Source organism: Mesoplodon densirostris, chromosome 10 (genome assembly GCF_025265405.1).
Source record: "Mesoplodon densirostris isolate mMesDen1 chromosome 10, mMesDen1 primary haplotype, whole genome shotgun sequence".
NCBI lineage: Eukaryota > Metazoa > Chordata > Mammalia > Artiodactyla > Ziphiidae > Mesoplodon > Mesoplodon densirostris.
Genome location: NC_082670.1, coordinates 41,092,054 through 41,111,964, shown reverse-complemented (window position 1 = coordinate 41,111,964; position 19,911 = coordinate 41,092,054). Strand labels below are relative to the sequence as shown.

The following is a 19,911-nucleotide window of genomic DNA, read 5'->3' as shown; positions in this document are numbered from 1 at the left end:
GGATACTGAGCTAGCTCAGAAAATCAAATGATGGGTGGAATCAGCTAGGCTCAGGAAGAGGAGTCACAAGGTCCTTAGCAGCAAGGGTTGAGTTGCCATTAATATGCCGCAACTTCAAAGTCCTCCAGCCTCTATCTTTCAAATTTCACGTTGCTGAGAGGGACAATCTGACGGGCTCAGCTTTTATCAGGTGTGGACCTCCGGATCAATTAGTGATGGCCAGGCACAATATCACCTCTGTGTCTTAGAGCTATTCCCAGAGAAGCGAGAATTACCACAAACCAACCACCTCAGTATAATTATCTTAAACATACGGCATCCCAGACAACTGCATTAGATCATCTGAGGCATAAACGTGAGGTTAAGTCTATGCATTAACACTCAGAAAGCATCTCCCAATTAACTGCCCGAGTGATATATGTTATCTACTTAGCCTCTGGTCTGTCACAAGTCTTGCCACAAATTCAAAATATACTTATGACCTCAGTGTTGATTAATTATATAATTATAATATTTACATTCCACTAACTGATTTCCTTTGGATCTATGACTAAGTTTAATTTTTCTTTTTTATTATGGAAAATTTCAAACATACACAAAAGAATCTAGTAAGCCTCCACGTACTCTTGTTTAAATTTCAACAATTTTCAACATTCTAAAAGTCTTCCATTCTTGTTTCATCTATTCTCCTGTTCCACACACTTTTTCTTTTTTTCTGGAGTATTTAAACAAATTCTATCATTATATTTCACCAGGAAACATTTCTACGGGTATCTATAATGACTTTTTCCTTAACGTAACTACCATCCTATCACCACAAGCAACAAAATTAAAAATGATTGCTTAACTTCCTTTAACCCAATCTGTGTTCATTTTCCCCCAACTATCTCAAAAATGTCTAAGGGAAAGTTTTAAATGAAAAGCAGTCTTGTGGTTTTCAAACTGTACCTTCATATTTTAAAATTTAGTGAGTTTTCTATTTTACATGATGTCTCATAAACCTCTGTTGAATGTTCAATAATGAATTTTTAGGCAAATTAAGTTCAGGAATTACTACACTGAATGTAGCTCTATCTCAAAGTTTACAAAGCTAAACTAAACCTTCCCTACCCAGCATGTTTAAGCTCCCGTATTCAAGACCTCAGTGTGTAAGTTGACTGTCCACCCAATCAGATGAGTCACAAATACGGCAGTCAGCCTTGATAACCTTGACCTTCATCTTCCTCAAACCTTCTCAACCAACTGTTCACCAAGTCCTATCAATTCTACCTCTTCCATATCTCTTTAGTCTGTCCTCCATTCCCACTAGTTCAGGCCCTCATTGGTTTGCTTGTCTTTTTCCTGGATCACTGCAATTTTCTTAGAACAGATCTTTCTCCAATCTTATTCTTATTTTCCAGTGTTGCCGCAGGGATCTTTTTATTAGGCACATTTGATCACATCATACTTTTGCAAGAAAGCCTTCAATGGCTCTCTACAATCTGCTTTCCTTGGCATGATCCTTAATGACCTGGATCCACTTAACCTATCTCTATACATCCTTTGAGACGAAATCTCACCTCCCTCAAGGAGCCTTGGAACCCAGAGTGGAGATGAGTGACTTCTTCAGTATGCTTCCACAGCACTGGCCTGTCCTTACCATCATTTGTACTGTATTATGCTCTCCTGTTTATGTCTGCTTCGATCACCTCACTTCCACTGCAAGGTCTCAAGGATCTCTTCCTGTTTTTTTTCCATTTTCAGCATCTACCAAGAAGGCCCACCAGCAAGTGACTACTCATTGGATGAATAAATGGGCTGTTGGTTACTGAAGGTGTTGAAGCTGGGCCTAGAAGAGCCTTCAAGCATTAGATGAATGTTAGGTCATTCCTTCTAACATGGATATTTCAACAGTAAATCTGGGGTTCCCTGGTGGTGCAGTGGTTAGGAATCCCCCTGCCAATGCAGGGGACACAGGTTTGGGCCCCAGTCCGGGAGGATTCCACATCCCTGCCACAGAACAACTAAGCTCATGTGCCACAACTCCTGAGCCTGTGCTCTAGAGCCCACGAGCCACAACTACTGAACCCTCGTGCCACAACTACTGAAGCCCGCGCGCCTAGAGCCCATGCTCTGCAATAAGAGAAACCACCGCAATGAGAAGCCCGCGCACCGCAACAAAGAGTAGCCCCCGCTCACCGCAACTAGAGAAAGCCCGCGCGCAGCAACAAAGACCCAACACAGCCAAAAAAAACCAGTAAATCTTACCAGGCGTGTCTGTGGGCCACTCTACAGACATCTTCACTCCCACTGCCTTCCCTGTGCACCCCACTCCTCTTCCCATTTTCTTCCTCCTCCCTGCCACAGCCTAATTCAGAGAATAAAACTGGCCATCCAGCTCCCACCTTTACCCTCATTCCCAGCTCAGTGATCTCTTCACATCCATATTCATTGTTCCCTTTTAGCTGTATTATTTGAATACAGCAATCCTGTCAACTACACTACAAGGTTGGAATTTATTATTGCCATTATATAAACAAGAAATCTGTGGTTCAACAAGGTTCATTCATTTATTAATTTAGCAAATATTTACTGATTACCCTCTGTGTACCTGGTAGTATGCTGGGCACCAGACACCTACATGACCAAACTTATAGTCTAATGAAAACAGAGGCATTAAACAAGTGATCATACAAACCTACAAAAACAAATTGTAAAAGGTACTGTGAAGGAAAAGAACTGAGATCCATAAGAGACACTAAGTGAAACCTAGTGATATTGAGATGGGATCTGAAGGGTGAGTAGGAGTTAGCCAGGCAGAGGGGGAAGAAGAAGAAGGCCCTGAGGCAGGCAAGGGGCTGGCTCCTTCAGGGAGGTGAAGACCTGTGGGGCTGGCATATTATTAGTGAATAAGAGAGCACAGACAGCAGATGAGGCCAGAGGCAGGAAGAAGCAAGACCACGTGCGACCTCGTGGTCCACAGCGAGGTCTGCATTCTCCTCTAAGTGTGATTAATTCTAATGCTATGACTTTATTCCTTTTCATTCCATGGGTGAATGTGTGCTGTGATTCCTACCTGACCTACCTCCAGTCTCTCCAAAGCCAATCCATGGTGCACACTGGTGCCAAGTAACTTCCTATAAAGGTAGCTCTTCCTTCTCCTCTCAAAACTTAAACGGCTCCCCCCTTTCTACGAGATTCAGTCTGAATTACTTGGCCTGGGTTTTTCAGGTTCCCCATATTCTGAGTTCTATCCCCAGACTACAAAACTGCTCTCCAATATCAGTAATGATCCCCAATCACCAACCTAGTGAGATTTCCCCTTTCTTCATTCTCTCACACCCTCTGCAGGATCTTGTCTCTTCATTCAATCAGAACAGGGGTTTTGGGGAATTCCCTGGTGGTCCAGTGGTTAGGGCTCCGCACATTCACTGCCGTGACCCGGGTTCAATCCCTGGACAGGGAACTAAGATCCCACAAGCCGCATGGCGTGGCAAAAAAAAAAAAAAAGAAAAAAAAGAACAGGGGTTCTTAACCTACAGTCCACATGCCATAAAATTCAGGGGTCCATGAACTTGGATGGAACAAAAAGAGTCACCTTTATTTTTAAGAACATCTAATTAACTGAAACTTAATTTTATGAATGTAGAAAACAAGTCTTTGTAGTACTAGCAGCACCTGTAATGTCATCAATAGAAATCACCATCAATGAATATTTTCATATCATAGACATCTCAAAATACCTCTACAACTATGAGTTTAGACCTGCAATAAATCATTTTATTTATTGTATTAGTATCCTATTAATAAGGGAACACATTATTACTAGATCATCACACATTTCTTTAAATATTTTGATAACTGTGTATTTTATTTATGCATTTACAAATATTATTGTCAGACAAGGTCCAAAGGCTCCACCAAACTGCCAAAGAAGTCCATGGCACAAATAAGCTTAAAAACTCCTGATTAGGGCTTCCCTGGTGGCGCAGTGGTTGAGAGTCCGCCTGTCGATGCAGGGGACACGGGTTTGTGCCCTGGTCCGGGAGGATCCCCCATGCCGCAGAGCGGCTGGGCCCGTGAGCCATGGCCGCTGAGCCTGTGCGTCCAGAGCCTGTGCTCTGCAACGGGAGAGGCCACAGCAGTGAGAGGCCCGCGTACAGAAAAAAAAAAAAAAAAACACAACTCCTGGTTAGTCATTCATTCAATAAACATGAAATCCTCACTGCAGCCCTCTCTTGTTCTGGCTTCCTCATATTATGTTCTGCTTTTACTTGTTTGACGCTCTTACACTGGTTTCTCTTCCTATTCTTTCTGTGTGAGGATGCAACCCAGAGCGTGATCTTTAACCCACAACTAAATTGTTCCATACTTCCTTCCTTATAAATCTCACCTACTTACCTGCATGACTGATTCAAACTACACCTCAAAGGTGACTCCCAAATCTACCTCTACTAATCGTTTTTTCCTCGAACTTCAATCTTTGATTTTAAAATACCTGCTGTGCCTAACAACCAGAATAACATACCACCCAGAGACAGACTGCCTGGGTTCAGATCCCAGCTCTGGACACTTATTAAACATGTAACTGTGAGTAAATTATTTAACATCTCTTGCTTCAGTCGCTTCATTTGAAAAATGGGAGTGATAACAATAGTATCTACTTTATAGGGTTATAAACATTAGAAGAGTTCCTACATATAAAGCAATTATAATAGGGCCTGAGACATTTCAAAAACTCAATGAATTTTAGCTATCACCAGTCTCACCTCCTTCCAACACGTGGCATTTTTATTTGGTGTTTATTAACAGGTATAGTGATAGCCACTGGGGATATGAAGATAGAATTCCTATCTAATGACATAATTCCAATCAAGCCATAGCTCAAAAGATTTCAGTGGCTCTCCACTAGGTCCAAACTTAACAGCACTGGAAATCATCATACTGCCTCAAATAAATGTAACTTCCAATCTCCTCCAGCTCTCCTTCTTGTAGCTTATATTTTATTCGGGCCAGATTGGACTGCAATGCTCTGTGAAAATGACCTGCTCTGTTCTGTCTTTCCTCACACCATCCCCGTGTCTCAAATGTTTATCTGACAACAATAACTTTGTCTATGATTATTTCCCCAATACTACGCATGGAGCCCCCCCTCCAAACACATACATTACAATCTTACCTAAGTCACATACTTATGTAAACATCAACTTCCTTCAACATTTGCTCACTTTGTGAGCACCTCATATTGGCCAGGTCCTGAGCCAGGAGCTGGGGGCATTTAAAATAAAAACAAAACAAAACAAAACAACATGGCCCTGTTCTCAAGATCAAAGTCTAGTAAGGGAGAGAAACATGTGGCATCACATATATGCCATTCACTGTGAAAGGTGCAATCATAAGAGAAAGGGACACCAAGGGATGAGCAGTCAACTCAATTTGGAAGGCAAGGGTAGGCTTTTCAGATGATGGTATTTGGGCTTAGATGGACTGGAGAAAAGCGTATTTCATGTAGTGAGAGCAGTATGTGTGAAATACAGTGTAAAACAAAATGGTGTATCTGGGCAACAGTTCAATACGGCTGGAATATAGGGCCCAAGAGGAAGTGGCTAGACATGACACTGGAGAGCTGGGCAGACCTTTCTGGCAAGCACAAGAATTTGGACTTTATCACACAGGCAATAAGAAATTAATACGGGGCTTAAACAGTAGCATATGGCTAGAGTTGTATTTTGGAAAGCTCATTCCTGGCAGTATTGTGGCAGAGGCAGAGAGAAAAATCTAGAGCAGCACTGTTCGAGAGAACTTTCTTCAATGATGGAAATGTTCTATAATTTGTGCTATCCAATATGATGGCCACTAGCCACACATGGCTAATGAGAACTTAAAATGAGGCTAGGGCATCTGAGGAACTAAAGTTAAAACAGTATTTAATGTTAATTTAAACAGCCACTTGTGCCTACCATAGTGAACAGTGCAGCTTTAGAAATAAGGAAATCAGTTAGGAAGCTGTTGATACAGCTCAGGTGATAGGACTAGGACAGAGTGTAAGTCAATGGCTGTATTAGAGGCACAATATAAGCCTAGGAGATATAATGTTGTGAGAAAAAGAAATCAAGAATGGCTCCCAGATTCCAGGCTTTTTGATTGAATAGCTGCCATCAACCTGGATAATACAGACGGAGCAGGTCTAGGGTACATACAGGTTGTATCGATTTTGAAAATGTTGAAGTGTCTGAAGATTATCCAAGTGGTGCAATTCAGTAGTGAGTTTCGCTCAGGAGTCCTCTGAACTAAAAATACAGATCTGAGAGGCTCTGAGCCACTGAGATTACTTAGAGACGATGAACAGAACTAGAAGCAAACTGAGGCAAAATCCTGGCAAACATCAACAGGGCCGAAGAAGAGTCCACAAAGGAGACCAGAGGAACAGCTGGACAAGTAGGAAAAGAAGCAAGTGAGAAGTAGTCACAGAAATAAAGGGTGTAGAGAATTTCAGGAAGGAAGCGTGATCAAATGTCAAATACTTGAGAGGTCAAATAAGGTGAGAACTGAAAACTGCTTCCTGACTTTGCCAATTAGGAGGTTCCTGGTGACATTTGCCAGGACAGTTTCAGTAGTGGAAGAAATGAGCTAGAGTGGGGAATGAGGCAGAGAGAGGAAAATTAAGATGACAATTTCAGGTCTTGACTGTGCAGGGGAACTGTTAGATAAGTGAGTCCACAAGGGAATACAATATTGATAAGGTTACTGCCTTTCTTTTCTTCTTTTTAGGCTGGGAAACCCATATTAAGGGATGTTAAAAATGCTAATTGGTAGAAAATGGAGGAGAGCTTCAGAGTAACAGATAAGATTGACCAGGTCAAAAGGAAAATACATTTCTTTAATCAGAAGAGAGGACTTCGAGTACAATGGTGGTAAAGGAACACAGACACTGCCCAGTTTACAGGTGGGAGATGGAAAGCGAACTCTCGCTCAAGCTGGCCTTCCTGTTCTGTTCTGCGGGTGGGGAGTGGGGGGGGGGGGCTACGAACTAGAGTGAAAATTTGAACCACATTCTGAGGGTCAAGGGAGGCATTACTGCCCATGAACAAGTAAAAGGTCGCCTTTAGGTGGCAACCATCCCTAGATTAGATTTTTATGGGTTTTATTCAAGATGAGCAGAGGGTAAAGCCTTAGAAAAAGCCTAAGTGTTTTAACTTAAATGGTGGAGACGAGCCCAGTAAAGAAGTAAAAGTGATCAAAAGGCTGTCAAGTTTTGCAGCAGGCAAAGGAGTCCAGGCTCCGGCAGGTCTCAATAAAGTAAGGAACTCCAGGTAGACTCAGGGGAAATGAGAGGTTAGAAAGCGGCCTAAGACAAAGAGACCGAACAAAACGCCCACACCAACCGCCCGCACCTCCTCTCCCCGCCGCAAGCACGATGAGGGCGGTGACAACACCCCCGTCGTGGAACCACACTGCAGCCGGGGAGAGACCCCACGCTGCAAACCCTCACAACTCCAGGTCCAGGCCCCATTCTCCTCCACTGACAACAGCACGGCGGCGCGCATTCCCACTGAACTCCGGCTCGGGCGTCCCAAGCCGCACCCTCCACCTGCGGAAAAGGAACCGAGGCAGGGCTCCCCACGGCTGCCCCGCGAGGCCGCCCGCAGTGGGGGAAGGTCTGGTAAGGCGGGAGGGCGGCGCGCCGCGCCCGCTTCCGCCCCACCCACTGCGCGCGCTCCGAGCCCCGCCGCGGGAGTTACGGAACCCGCCCTCACGCCTGCGCACTGCTCTCCCCGCGGCCTCCCGCTTTCCTTTCCCCTCCCCCAAAGAGGTCGCACCCATGCGCCTGCGCTGTGCACGTTCCCGGGCTGCGGCAGCCATGCTGAACCCGTACGGAGAGGCGAGTGGGGGGGATAGGGTCGACGATAGCGGGATGGGAAGCCGGGGATATGCAGAAGCAGCGTCATTAGAGTGCCCTGGGTCTGTGGAGAAATGCCTGGGCCATGCGGCCCCCTTGGCCCCCTGAGCGACCCCTAGGAACCTACGGAAAACTGGCCCCCGTGGCGGGGGGAGGGGGCGGCTGGCACGTGACCCGGGTCAGCCAATCTGGATGTTGCTGACGTGGCCGCGCGGCCCCGATGCTCTCCCCACCCCCCAGCTCAGTCGGGAAGGGAGGGGCTGGGGGCTACGCCCCCTCCCCCAAAGCAACCTCAGTTTCCGGGGGGGTGACACCCCGGATTACATCCTCCCCCCGCACCAAGACAAGGGGAACATTGGAGCCCCCCTGGAAGGTTCCAGGATCCAGGTGAGAAGGGGCCTTTGGCGGGCGGGGGCGTTGTCAGTCATTTAAGTGCCTAACCAATGGTGGGGAGTCCGGGAGGGAGATTCTTGGGGTGCAGAGAAGAATCCTGAGGGTGGGAAGATTTGTCCTTCAAACAGTTTACAGCCAATGGGAATGTGTAGGGGGGCGAGCAGGAGAGGGCCCCTCGGGTGGGGGAGGGGAATGGCCAACCTCTGTCTCAATACCAATTGGAGGGCAAAGGGGCGTGGGGGCGGTGTTCCCCCCCATTCCATTCGTCCCCTGGGGGTACAGGAGCTTGGAGCCAGGTGAGAAGGGATCCTTTTGGCGTTCGGAGGGTGGGGTGACCTAGTGGGCTGAGGAGTGGGAGTGGTGACTGTAGTTCTTACTCGTAGATGGGAATGCTGAGAGTTGGCAACCCGGGTTGTAAACTGAGATTGTTCCCAGGCGCCCACTCCTTTTCTCCGCAGAGACTAAGGAGCATTTCTGTGCTTCCTTTGTGTCAGCGGTAGGAAACTGGCAGTCACCACATGGCACGGTGGAGGTTACGCTTCGAGTCGCTTATCGAATTTGTGTGCATTCACGTGGACATGGCCTAAGGAGCCTTCCGAACAAACCTTCTTTGCCGCGGCGGGGGTCTTAGCTGAGCATGTGTCTACCCCAGGCTGGGGAGGGCTTGCAGGCTGGAAGCTTGGGGTCCTCTTGGGAGCAGAAACCGGCCCAACTGGCGTCTTGGGAGGGGTTGGAAATCGTGGCCTGAGACAGGAGAGAGTGAGTCTCAGGACCTGGAACGATTTCACAGCTCCCAAGGTTTCGGGTTTCTCCTGGGTGGCGTCTTTTGCCTCCTTCATCCCCTCCCCCATTCCTGAACAGTTATCTTCTTGTGTATTGCGGGGGAGGGAACGGAAAGGAGGGAAGAGTTACTTTTCCAAATTACTGAGTAGCAGTAGCCTCCCCTGTGACTCATGTAGGGGAAGGGAGAACTGGGAGGGAGCGGAGAGCTGTGATTTTCCGGAATGCAGGGAAATAAGCCAGAGTACTGTCTGGCTGCCCTTTACCTTTCTAATAGGGCCCTGTATTCTCTCGACCTCCTAAATTTTCTTCCCTGGCCGGCCCCCTGATGGGCCTGTGTGCAGACCTGCAAGGCCCCGGGTGGAGAAAGGCAGATTGGGGAGGCTGGGCCATTAGGGGGAGGGGAATGGGGGAGGGGAGAAGGCCTCTGCAAAGTTGCTGTGTCATTGCTCTCTTTGCTGCAGCCACCCGGGAGGGCCCGCTTGTACTTTTGGGGCCGAGGTCTGATCGGAGGTGGGTGGGGGGGAGGAGAGAGACTGCTTTCCCGGTGCGCACTCCCCCCCCCCCAGGGTTTGCCGGACTCGGGTGGTCGAGAATTGATGGCCATTTTAGACACAGTAAGCGAGGTTAGGGTTCCAGGGCCGCTACGGTGGGAGGGTGACCCAGTTGGAGTTCAAGGACCTAGGCCCTCCCGAAGCCCTGGGTTTGGGGGGGGGCTCTTATATTCCTTAACTTACATTAATTTTCTATTCAGACATGCATAGTCTGTTTTCTTCCTTGGTAGCCAGAAGAGGGGACGTGGAGGAGGGGAAGGCCCCCCACTAAAGCCCAGGTGAGGGAAATTCTTTCACTCTCCGGTAAGGGGGCGGGGGAGCCCCAGAGATGGCTTTAGAGATCTTGACCTTGTGCTTTGGCTCTATTCACACGTAGTCTGTAACCCTATTCAGATTACTGTACTAGATTGTGGGAAAGATGTAAGTTGAGTGGGTTGGGGGGAGGGGGCGAAATTGAGTTCCCAAAATGGCTCCTGCCCCTCCTCGGAGGCGGACGGCCCGGGGGGAGGGGGGAGGGGAGAGAAGGAGGGGGAGGGCTAGTCTGAGCCGCAGCCGTCGCCTCCTCCGCTCGCCCTCCTCCCTGGCGCTGACCGATGGACCAGCCGCTCCGTGGGGAGGACTCCGAACCCTGGTGGGGGGGATGGGGGGGCCCTTCCGCCCCGCGACGCCAGGACCCTTAGAGGGTGTGGGCCTGCCTCCGGGGTGGGGGGAGGGCGGGGAGCGTGGGGAAAGGTCTGAGCTCGCCAGAGGGGGAGGGCGTTCACCCTGATTCGCCCCTCGCGGGACTTGTTTTTTCCGTTCTGAGCCAGACACCGGAATGAAGTTTGGGGAGGAGGTGGGTTTCATTTTAAAGGGTATATGGGTGCGTTTGGAGATTTTGCTCCGTTAATGGTTGCCGAGGTTTTGTCGAGCAGGCAGATATTTGTATTGGTAACTGAAGGTATGAGTGGGAGGGATTGGAGAGGTGCTTGGGGTGCAAGTGTTTGGAACGTATTGTTCGGTTGCCTTGTTGATGAAAAGCCTTTAAGAGTTCACAGATGGTAGATTCTGGGGAGAGTTTTGCCTTTGTCTTTCGATTGTTGCGCTTGGGGAAGGAAAGGGAGGATTTTAATACTCTATAAATTCTGTATTTTTGATTGCGGAGAACGGGAACGTTCGGTTCCTTCCTCGCTGCGTTTGGGAGCCCTTAGCTGTTTGCCAGTGGCAGGCCGCGGCTTCTAAGATGGCGTCTCCTTCCTCATTTCAGATTCTTCACTGCGGCGGCCTCCTCACTGCCGAGAACAACGAGCCGCGGGCGTCCTGTGGCCACACCCCGGCGGGCCCAGACTGACTACGCCCACGCGGCCGCCTCCAGTCCTGCCAGTCTGGCCAATGGAGGAGCTACAAACGGCACGACCTGCCCGAGCTTGGCAGTCATCAGTCGCACCGGGCTTGGACGCCTGGGAAGACTTTGTTGGAAGGGGAGGCGGGGAGAGGGTGCTGCACCCCTGCCAACCTCCCTCTTTCCCTGGAGTTGCCGAACCACAGCGCAGCCAATTGGCTCGGAGATGTGGCGGGTTGACGCTTCCCTGTGGGTCTATGCGGCATTCTTCTGCCTGGTGACTAACGCGTTGGAAATGAGGCTTATGACGTCATCGCATCCGCCGACCAATAGAAAACGCTCCCGCGGAGAGGTGTTCCTCCCCCTTCGACTGCGCTTCTTCACGCGCGTGAGCGAGCGCGCGCGCGCGGAGGGGGTGGGGGAAGTCGCGAGCGCGGTGGCGCGCATGAGCGGCGAAGCTCCGCCTCCTTGCCTATATATAAAGGGCTGGCGCGGGGCTCGGCGGCGCCATTTCGCGCTGGAGTGGAGCAGCCTCTAGAACGAGCTGGAGGATTCTGCCTACTTATACAGAGCCTTCGTGTCGTCCGGGACCGCCATTACAATCCACGTCCATCCGCTTGGAAATGGCCTTCGTCTCGGCCTATGACCGGTCCCGGCGGACAGTACAGACCCCATAGAAGCCCCCGAAGCTCCCCTTTTTCGAGCCCCGCCCAGTCCTCGGAGTCTGTCCACCCCCTCTACTCCGCCCTCAAGAGGATTTCAAAGATGGAGGCGGCGGCTCCCTAAACCACTTTTCGTGTTCATCCGCCTCCATCCGAGATCGAAACGGGACCTCGTCCGCGCCGGACGGTCCTGGCAGGAAGAGGGGATCCTTGCAGACCAACGGCGGGCAATATTGACGACGGTGTCTGGGATCGGGGACTGTCCTGGGGTTTGAAGAGTCCGTCCCCCTTCGCTCGCCCGCCTCAGCTGGGGCCGCCGCCATTTTCTCGCTGTCCGCCTCCTGCGGAGCGCGCCAAGCTGCCGGGAGTTCTCCGAGAAACAGCGGAGGAGACTGCTTTCGTGCCGGCCCGGCGGGGGGGGTTGTCGCCTGGTGGGCCGAGGGCAACGGCCCCCGACCCCCCCCTCACTTCCCGGGTTATGCTGGACTGGAAGGTAAGGGGAACCGAGGCCACCCGGACTTTCCGCGGCTGAGGGCAGCGCCGGTTCCCCGTGATCAAGATGCTGCAAAACGTGACTCCCCACAATAAGTACGTCCCCGCGAGCCGCGTGTGGGAAGGGGGCGTTTGGGAGTTGCAGCGCGCGGGTGTGGGGCGTTGGATTCGGAGGGAGTGCGGAACCGAGTGGGGCGCGTTGTTGTTTCGTGGCGCAACCGTTGGCTCGCCGGGCTCGGACAGCCGGTTGAGCGGCGGTTTGGGACTGAGGCAGTGGCCCAGATCCTGAGTACGGAGGGAGCACAGGTTGTCAGTTTATACGTTGCTTTTTCCTCTGTGGTCAGATCTTGGCCGAGTCGGGCAGAGGGAGGTGGCGGCAAAATGTAATGGGGAAGGACGCTGATTGGGGAGTAGGTCCTGCGGGTAATGGGCTTGGTGTCTAGCGACGGTTTGTTGGGCCTTTTGGGGGGGTGGGTTCGTGGCCACATCTTGTGCTTTACAGGGTTGCCATGGTGATAGAGCTCCGGGACTGGAAACGGAGATTTCCTGAGTAGGGTAGAAGGATCACTCTCTTTCCTAATGTCTGGGGTAGGTCATTAAGTTCCTGCTAGTCCTTCATTGACTGGTGCGGCTTTGTGTTGAGAGTTGTGTGTCTTGTTGCAGAGGACTGGGTTTTTTGTTTTTGTTTTTGTGATACAATTGGGAGTTTCATTCAGGGTAGGAGGGTGGAGCTAAGGATCCTGTAGTCCAGCTCTGCGGATGTAAACAATGAGATTTCGGTATAACGTCTTTAGACTTGGGCCTTGGGAAACACCTGGTGTCGAGGAGCACCAGAGAGAATGTAAACTTGGTGCATTATTGGCCTTTGCTCTTCAGAGTTGATGCTACAGTGGGAACTGTTAACGGCATCGCAGTTTCTGTTAGGGGTTGCAGGGGAGGTCTGTATCACTTTTCTGAGGGAACTCGCTGACCTTGACTGTTTGGACAGTTCTATTTTTTGAGTTCTTCCGAGGGAGGAGATGAATTTGTGAATAATTTCTGGAGGCTGGTAGCTTGGGGTATTCCATGCTGTGAAGTGTGACAAATACTCCCTTGTCTGATTTTTTCTTTTTTTGAGTTGATTGGGTTTTCCGTTAGATGTCTGGTCTGTTTGGAGTTAACTATCCAGAGCTTGTGGAGGATGCTGATTCCTTCTGCACAGGTGGATTCTTAAGTGTCTGTTTAATTAGCGTTTTATGAAATTGTTCTATTTTGTTTCCTTTTTACCCGCTTCCCTCAGGCTCAACCACCATGGCAACCACCAAGCCCCTAGTGAGGAGGAAGCTTGGGGCTTGAGTTTCTCGGCTCCACCCATTTTGCTTAAGTCCCATCCCAATAATGCTGTGATTCTCAAATGGCTGTGCCCTGTGAGAAATTACCTTGGGCTTTTTCACTTTAAATTTTAAAAACAGATGAAAGAGTCCATCAGACTTGAGAATTCATAATGTAGGACTAAGAACAGAAGAGGTGGTAGGAAGTACAAGAACAAAAGCTCCATGGATTGTTTGGATACTGGTTTCATTTTCATAATCTTGACCACCTTTCACTAGATTCCAAGCCTGGATTTATTGAGGGTACGTAGCGTAAATTAGTGTAAATTGTACTCTCCCAAGTTCCACAAGATTACCACATATGGTTTTGTTCCTTGTCTTCACAGGCTCCCTGGGGAGGGGAATGCAGGGTTACTGGGGCTGGGCCCAGAGGCAGCAGCGCCTGGGAAAAGGATTCGAAAGCCCTCCCTGTTGTATGAGGGATTCGAGAGCCCCACAATGGCTTCAGTGCCGGCTTTGCAACTAACCCCTGCCAACCCACCACCCCCGGAGGTGTCCAATCCCAAAAAGCCAGGACGGGTTACCAACCAGTTGCAATACCTGCACAAGGTGGTGATGAAGGCTCTGTGGAAACATCAGTTTGCATGGCCCTTCCGGCAGCCTGTGGATGCTGTCAAACTGGGTCTGCCGGTGAGTAAAGAGATTGGAGTGGGGAGGTATGGAAATGAACAAGAATGTGTGTGCGTGGAGGTGGGCTGTCTAGTATAGCTGCTGCGGCCCCTAGGAGTTCCCATTTCTACCCTGTAGGACAGATAGCCACCAGATTTCTGGATTCTTGGTCCTTTGTGTTTGATCCAACCGCTTGCTATCTTAGCATCTCTCATTGTGCCCTCCATGTGTCCTTCCTTAACTTTTGTGCCCTGGCTCCATTTTACAGATTCCCACCCCAGGTTGGGAGAGGACCACGGTGGCCAAAATTCTTAGCTTCTTCCTTTCCCTCATGCAGCCCATGGATAGCCAGCCCCAGAGGTAATGTCACAGGATGGGAAGCTTTTCCAGAGTGGGTGGGAGGTGGGTGGTTAGAGAAAGGCAGTAGGGGCCTCCCTATGGGTGATAAGAATCCTGTTCCATTTTTTTTTCCTATCCCTTAGATTTAATTGGGGCCGCAGTTTAGGAGACTGTATTCTTGATGCATAGGGGGTGTGTACGTGCGTGTGTGTTGGGTCGGTAGTTTGCTTAGAAGAACAGGTGTTTATCTTTCTGTAGCTCTGACCTACCACTTTTTTCTTTAGGATTATCACAAAATTATAAAGCAGCCTATGGATATGGGTACTATTAAGAGGAGACTTGAAAACAACTATTACTGGGCTGCCTCAGAGTGTATGCAGGATTTCAATACCATGTTCACCAACTGTTATATCTACAACAAGGTGAGTGTTTTTGTGTTATTAGTAGTTGGGGAGAGAGAGTGTATTTTTTATCACTACTTTATCAATGAAAGGTTTAAGGGTTTTACTGTAGGTGTTCTTAGTAGTCAGGATCCTAGAAAGTCTGAGTTCCAAAAGGTATCACTGAAAGCAGTGATGTGGTTTCAGAGATCCAGAGTTAAGAGGTGTTTAAGTAGAACACTTTTTATTCTTGTGGATAGTGGCCCTGTTTTTCAGAGAAATCTCCAGAGATCTGCGTAGAGCAGGAACCTTTTTTTTTTTTATCAGCTCTCATTTTCTTACTTCAGAACTTTATTTCTTTGTTGCATCTTGAGGGGCAGAGTTGGAAGAGAAAAAGGAATTTAATGGCCCAATATAGGTGATTTTCAGTACTTGATGGTGAAGTTGTGTAAGGCGGGTGGTGGTGATGCCTGGGGCTAGGAATTCCTCAGAGAAAAATGGTTTTGCTTGTCTTTTGCTAGCATTTGAACTTCTTTGTGTTTCCTGTAGCCTACTGATGATATTGTCCTGATGGCACAAACGCTGGAAAAGATCTTTCTACAGAAGGTGGCGTCAATGCCACAAGAGGAACAAGAGCTTGTGGTGACTATCCCTAAGAACAGCCACAAGAAAGGGGCCAAATTGGCAGGTAGGAAGAGTAGGAGTTTTGCCAATGAAGACGGAAAGATGGGAAAGATAATCAGACTAAACTTTTTTTCTCCCCCCCACCAGCACTCCAGGGCAGTATCACCAGTGCCCATCAGGTGCCTGCTGTCTCTTCTGTGTCTCACACAGCCCTGTATACTCCACCACCTGAGATACCTACCACTGTCCTCAACATTCCCCACCCATCGGTCATCTCTTCGCCCCTTCTCAAGTCCTTGCACTCCGCTGGACCCCCGCTCCTTGCTGTCTCTGCAGCTCCCCCAGCCCAGCCCCTTGCCAAGGTATACATCTGTGGATAACTTTGGGACAGTGAAGAGGGAAAGGTCTTGAATGGAGTGGACCCAGGGTAAAAGGCTCCTGTCTTGTTTTTCTCTGCAGAAAAAGGGGGTAAAGCGGAAAGCAGATACTACCACCCCTACACCTACAGCTATCCTGGCTCCTGGCTCCCCAGCTAGCCCTCCCGGGGGTCTTGAGCCTAAGGCAGCACGGCTTCCCCCTATGCGTAGAGAGAGTGGCCGCCCTATCAAGCCCCCACGCAAAGACTTGCCTGACTCTCAGCAACAGCACCAAAGCTCCAAGAAGGGAAAGCTGTCAGAACAGTTAAAACACTGCAATGGCATTTTGAAGGAATTACTCTCTAAGAAGCATGCTGCCTATGCCTGGCCTTTCTATAAACCAGTGGACGCTTCTGCTCTTGGCCTGCATGACTACCATGACATCATTAAGCACCCCATGGACCTCAGCACTGTCAAGGTACCCACTGCATGGGGCAGATGGGATACTCAGGCAGTGATTGGAGCCTAGGGATCAATAAAACGGTCACTTTTTCCGGGCACACAGCAGTCTTGGCATTTTATTTTTACAAAATAGTAATGGGGCAGAAGGTCAAGTACTTGTTAGGAGTCCATATTTTCTGAAATTTGAGAGAGTGTGGTGGGTTTTGTGTTCAGAGCATCGCTACTCATCTACAATTAGGTCCTACATATTAGGAATGTTGGGTTAGGATAGGAAAGTTAAGGGATGGCTGGTTAGTCAGAGGCCACCCACTCTTTTAACTTAGAAATGATTTTTTTCCCTAGACATAGATACTTCTTCAACCCACCCAAATTCCTTTGATTTCAAACTTGAGCCCCAGGGCATAGATCCTTAAGGCTGCCCCCGCCCCGCCCCGCCCCCGTGCTCTCGAGAGGGCTAGCCTTGCGGTGTCTGGAGCTGGCAGGGAAAGGTGAGTCTTCCTGCCTGTGCAGCTTCTGATGCTGCCTCCTTCTGCAGCGGAAGATGGAGAATCGTGATTACCGGGATGCACAGGAGTTTGCTGCTGACGTGCGGCTAATGTTCTCCAACTGCTATAAGTACAATCCCCCAGACCATGATGTTGTGGCCATGGCACGAAAGTTACAGGTGAGTGTCAAGGTCGGAGTTTGAAGAATGAATGGGTCTGGGGAGAGAGATTTTGCTGTCTGTGGTGCACAACCTCAACATGGGGCTCTCCCAGTCTCTACAGTTGTAAATTGGAGCTGCCGTACGGCTGAGTATGATCAGGGCATATCCACTAGCATGGTTTTGAGTCTGCTGTCTTTTTCTAGGATGTATTTGAGTTCCGTTATGCCAAGATGCCAGATGAACCACTGGAACCAGGGCCTTTACCGGTCTCTACTGCCTTGCCCCCTGGCTTGGCCAAATCATCTTCAGAGTCCTCCAGTGAGGAAAGTAGCAGTGAGAGCTCTTCTGAGGAGGAGGAGGAGGAAGATGAGGATGAAGAGGAAGAAGAGAGTGAAAGCTCTGACTCTGAGGAAGAAAGGGCTCATCGCTTGGCTGAACTACAGGAGCAGGTATTACTTTAATTTGTTGCTGTTCAGTTTACTGGGTGAGGTTCATGCACTGTCTTGGCCCTAAATTTTTTTTTTTTTAGTCTATCGTTTTACCTATTTATTTTTTCTATTTCACATGATTCTTTTTCCTCTTTAGCTTCGAGCAGTACATGAACAACTGGCTGCCCTGTCCCAAGGCCCAATATCCAAGCCCAAGCGAAAGAGAGAAAAAAAAGAGAAAAAGAAGAAACGGAAGGCAGAGAAGCATCGAGGCCGAGCTGGGGTTGAGGAAGATGACAGAGGGCCTCGGGCACCTCGCCCATCTCAGCCCAAGAAGTCCAAGAAAGCGAGTGGCAGTGGGGCTGGCAGCGCTGCTACACTAGGCCCTCCTGGCTTTGGACCTTCTGGAGGAAGTAGCACCAAGTGAGTACTATCTATCATGGAGGCAGAGACAGCTCAGTTATGTCTCTAATCTCTCCGGGGAGGATGATTTCTCCCACTCCTTGCAAAGGTTTCTCTAAATCGGGGTCCAGCAAATTTTTTCTGCAAGTGGCCAGGTGATGAAGTAGACTTTCAAGACTGTAGTCTCTCAAAGCTGCTTAACTCTGACAGTGTAGTCTGCCTACCCCTTCTCTAAACCAGTGAATCTGTTTTTTCGTGTTTTCTTCTGTGGTCGAGGGTGGGTTAGTGCTTTAGGGAGCAAAACAAGTGGACCTGTGCCAGTGTACTTACATTTAGTTCTCAAAGTCTGAGATTAATAAAAGTGTTTGGCATGTAAAGAAGCTCTGCTCTCTGATACAGTGTCTAGTAACCCACTCATTTGCCTTAATGGAAAATAGTTTTTCAGGCATGAAATCCAGGTCACTGGGTTGAATAGAGAGAATGTCCCACAATTGACATTTTTCTTTTGCCCGTAGACTCCCCAAAAAGGCCACAAAGACAGCCCCACCTGCCCCGCCTGCAGGCTATGATTCAGAGGAAGAGGAAGAAAGCAGGCCCATGAGTTACGACGAGAAGCGGCAGTTGAGCCTGGACATCAACAAGTTGCCCGGGGAGAAACTGGGTCGAGTTGTACACATAATTCAAGCCAGGGAGCCCTCTTTACGTGACTCAAACCCAGAAGAAATTGAGATTGATTTTGAAACGCTCAAGCCATCCACACTTAGAGAGCTTGAACGCTATGTCCTTTCCTGCCTACGAAAGAAACCTCGGAAGCCCTATAGTGAGTATGAAATGAGGCCCACCAGTTAACTCAGCAAATCCTCGCGAGGTTCTGAGGACAGTTAGAGAAGGATAGTAGGCATATGCTTGATGGACTTGAGATCATCAGCTCCTGGGATCATAAGGGTTGGATTAGTTGCTTCCCAATGTTCAAGAAAGGAATTTGGCAACAATAGGGGACAGAGAAACTAGGGTGCTTCTGGCTATCTTAATCCTGGTATATTTCTTTTTCTAGCTATTAAGAAACCTGTGGGAAAGACAAAGGAGGAACTGGCTTTGGAGAAGAAGCGGGAACTAGAAAAGCGGTTACAAGATGTTAGTGGGCAGCTCAATTCTACCAAAAAGCCCCCCAAGAAAGGTGAGTGTTCAGTAAGCCACTGTGAATTCACTACATTCTGCCCTCTTGACTCTTGAAAAATGGAAATCAGACTTAAATATCGTTAAACTTCAACTTTGTTCTCCAGCGAGTGAGAAAACCGAGACGTCATCAGCACAGCAGGTAGCAGTGTCCCGCCTCAGTGCTTCCAGCTCCAGCTCAGATTCCAGCTCCTCCTCTTCATCTTCCTCTTCTTCAGACACCAGTGATTCAGACTCAGGCTAAGGGGCCAGGCCAGATGGGGCAGGAGGCTCCGCAGGACCGGACCCCTAGACCACCCTGCCCCACCCCTACTCTCCCTTTGCTGTGATACTTCCTCATCTCACCCCCTCCCCCCACTGTAGGAGAGCTGGCTCTGCAGGGGGGAGGAATGCAGGGACAATTACTGAAGGAGGTACATAAATGGACAAAATACGACTGCGTTCCCAGCCCCATGGAGAGTGACCTCTTAGGCATAGAGCCCCTATTCAAAATGACTGGTGGGGCAGGGGTAAAGGGTGGGAATGGGCAAAGGCCCTGATACGGGGTTACCTGAGGCCGTAGCTGCCCTGTTCACTTGTAAGGGCCCTGTTTTGAGGTTGTTTGTTCTAATTTATTTTAAGCTAGGTAAGGCCGAGGCAGGGTGGGGCCGTGGTCCCCTCAGCCTCCATGGGGAGGGAGGAAGGTGTTCTTTTTTTACGTTGACTTTTTTTTTCTACTCTGTTTTCCTTTCTGCTCCATTTGGGGCCCCTGGGGGTTTCAGTCATCTCCCCGTTTGGTCCCCTAGATTGTCTCTTCTTTGTCTGTTGATTCTAACTTGTAAATAAAGAAAATATTATTCAAGTTTTGAGTTATTACTTTAATGACATTTCTTTTTCTAGTGCTTCAAAAGGAATGTGATACAATTGAGATTTTGAGGAAAGTACTCCTGAGGTGAGGGAAGAAGGACCATCCTGTTTTAAATAAACCAGTAGGCTGTTGCTGTAGTGATAAAAGTGCATCTGCCCTTTGTAAAGCGAATCCCCCAAAATAAACTTAAG

General features: G+C 49.1%; 1 protein-coding gene across 9 annotated transcripts; it reads left to right on the top strand.

Annotated features, from left to right (window-relative positions):
• The first annotated feature begins 7,863 nt into the window (after positions 1-7,863).
• On the top strand, positions 7,864-19,708 carry BRD2 (bromodomain containing 2). 9 transcript variants are annotated; one of them, XM_060111209.1, is made up of 14 exons: positions 10,345-10,441; positions 10,853-12,177; positions 13,533-13,694; positions 13,778-14,081; positions 14,684-14,821; positions 15,329-15,467; positions 15,551-15,765; positions 15,863-16,237; positions 16,757-16,885; positions 17,071-17,316; positions 17,453-17,718; positions 18,213-18,517; positions 18,752-18,874; positions 18,981-19,708. In XM_060111209.1, exons 4-14 carry the CDS (start codon positions 13,890-13,892, stop codon positions 19,115-19,117), a joined length of 2,265 nt encoding a protein of 754 aa, XP_059967192.1. In that variant the 5' UTR covers positions 10,345-10,441; positions 10,853-12,177; positions 13,533-13,694; positions 13,778-13,889; the 3' UTR covers positions 19,118-19,708. The 9 variants fall into 9 exon arrangements, with proteins under 9 accessions (XP_059967187.1, XP_059967189.1, XP_059967188.1 ...); XM_060111208.1 differs by having other exon boundaries at positions 13,361-13,694; XM_060111204.1 differs by lacking the exons at positions 10,345-10,441; positions 13,533-13,694 and adding an exon at positions 7,864-8,266.
• The last annotated feature ends 203 nt before the right edge of the window (positions 19,709-19,911 follow it).

Bases quoted from the DNA above. Each gene is read 5' to 3' on its own strand.
- BRD2 (XM_060111204.1), top strand. From the start codon at position 12,149: ATGCTGCAAAACGTGACTCCCCACAATAA. The intron at 14,082-14,683 runs GTGAGTAAAGAG...TTTTTTCTTTAG, and splicing joins CTGTCAAACTGGGTCTGCCG to GATTATCACAAAATTATAAA. The intron at 17,719-18,212 runs GTGAGTACTATC...TTTTGCCCGTAG, and splicing joins TCTGGAGGAAGTAGCACCAA to ACTCCCCAAAAAGGCCACAA.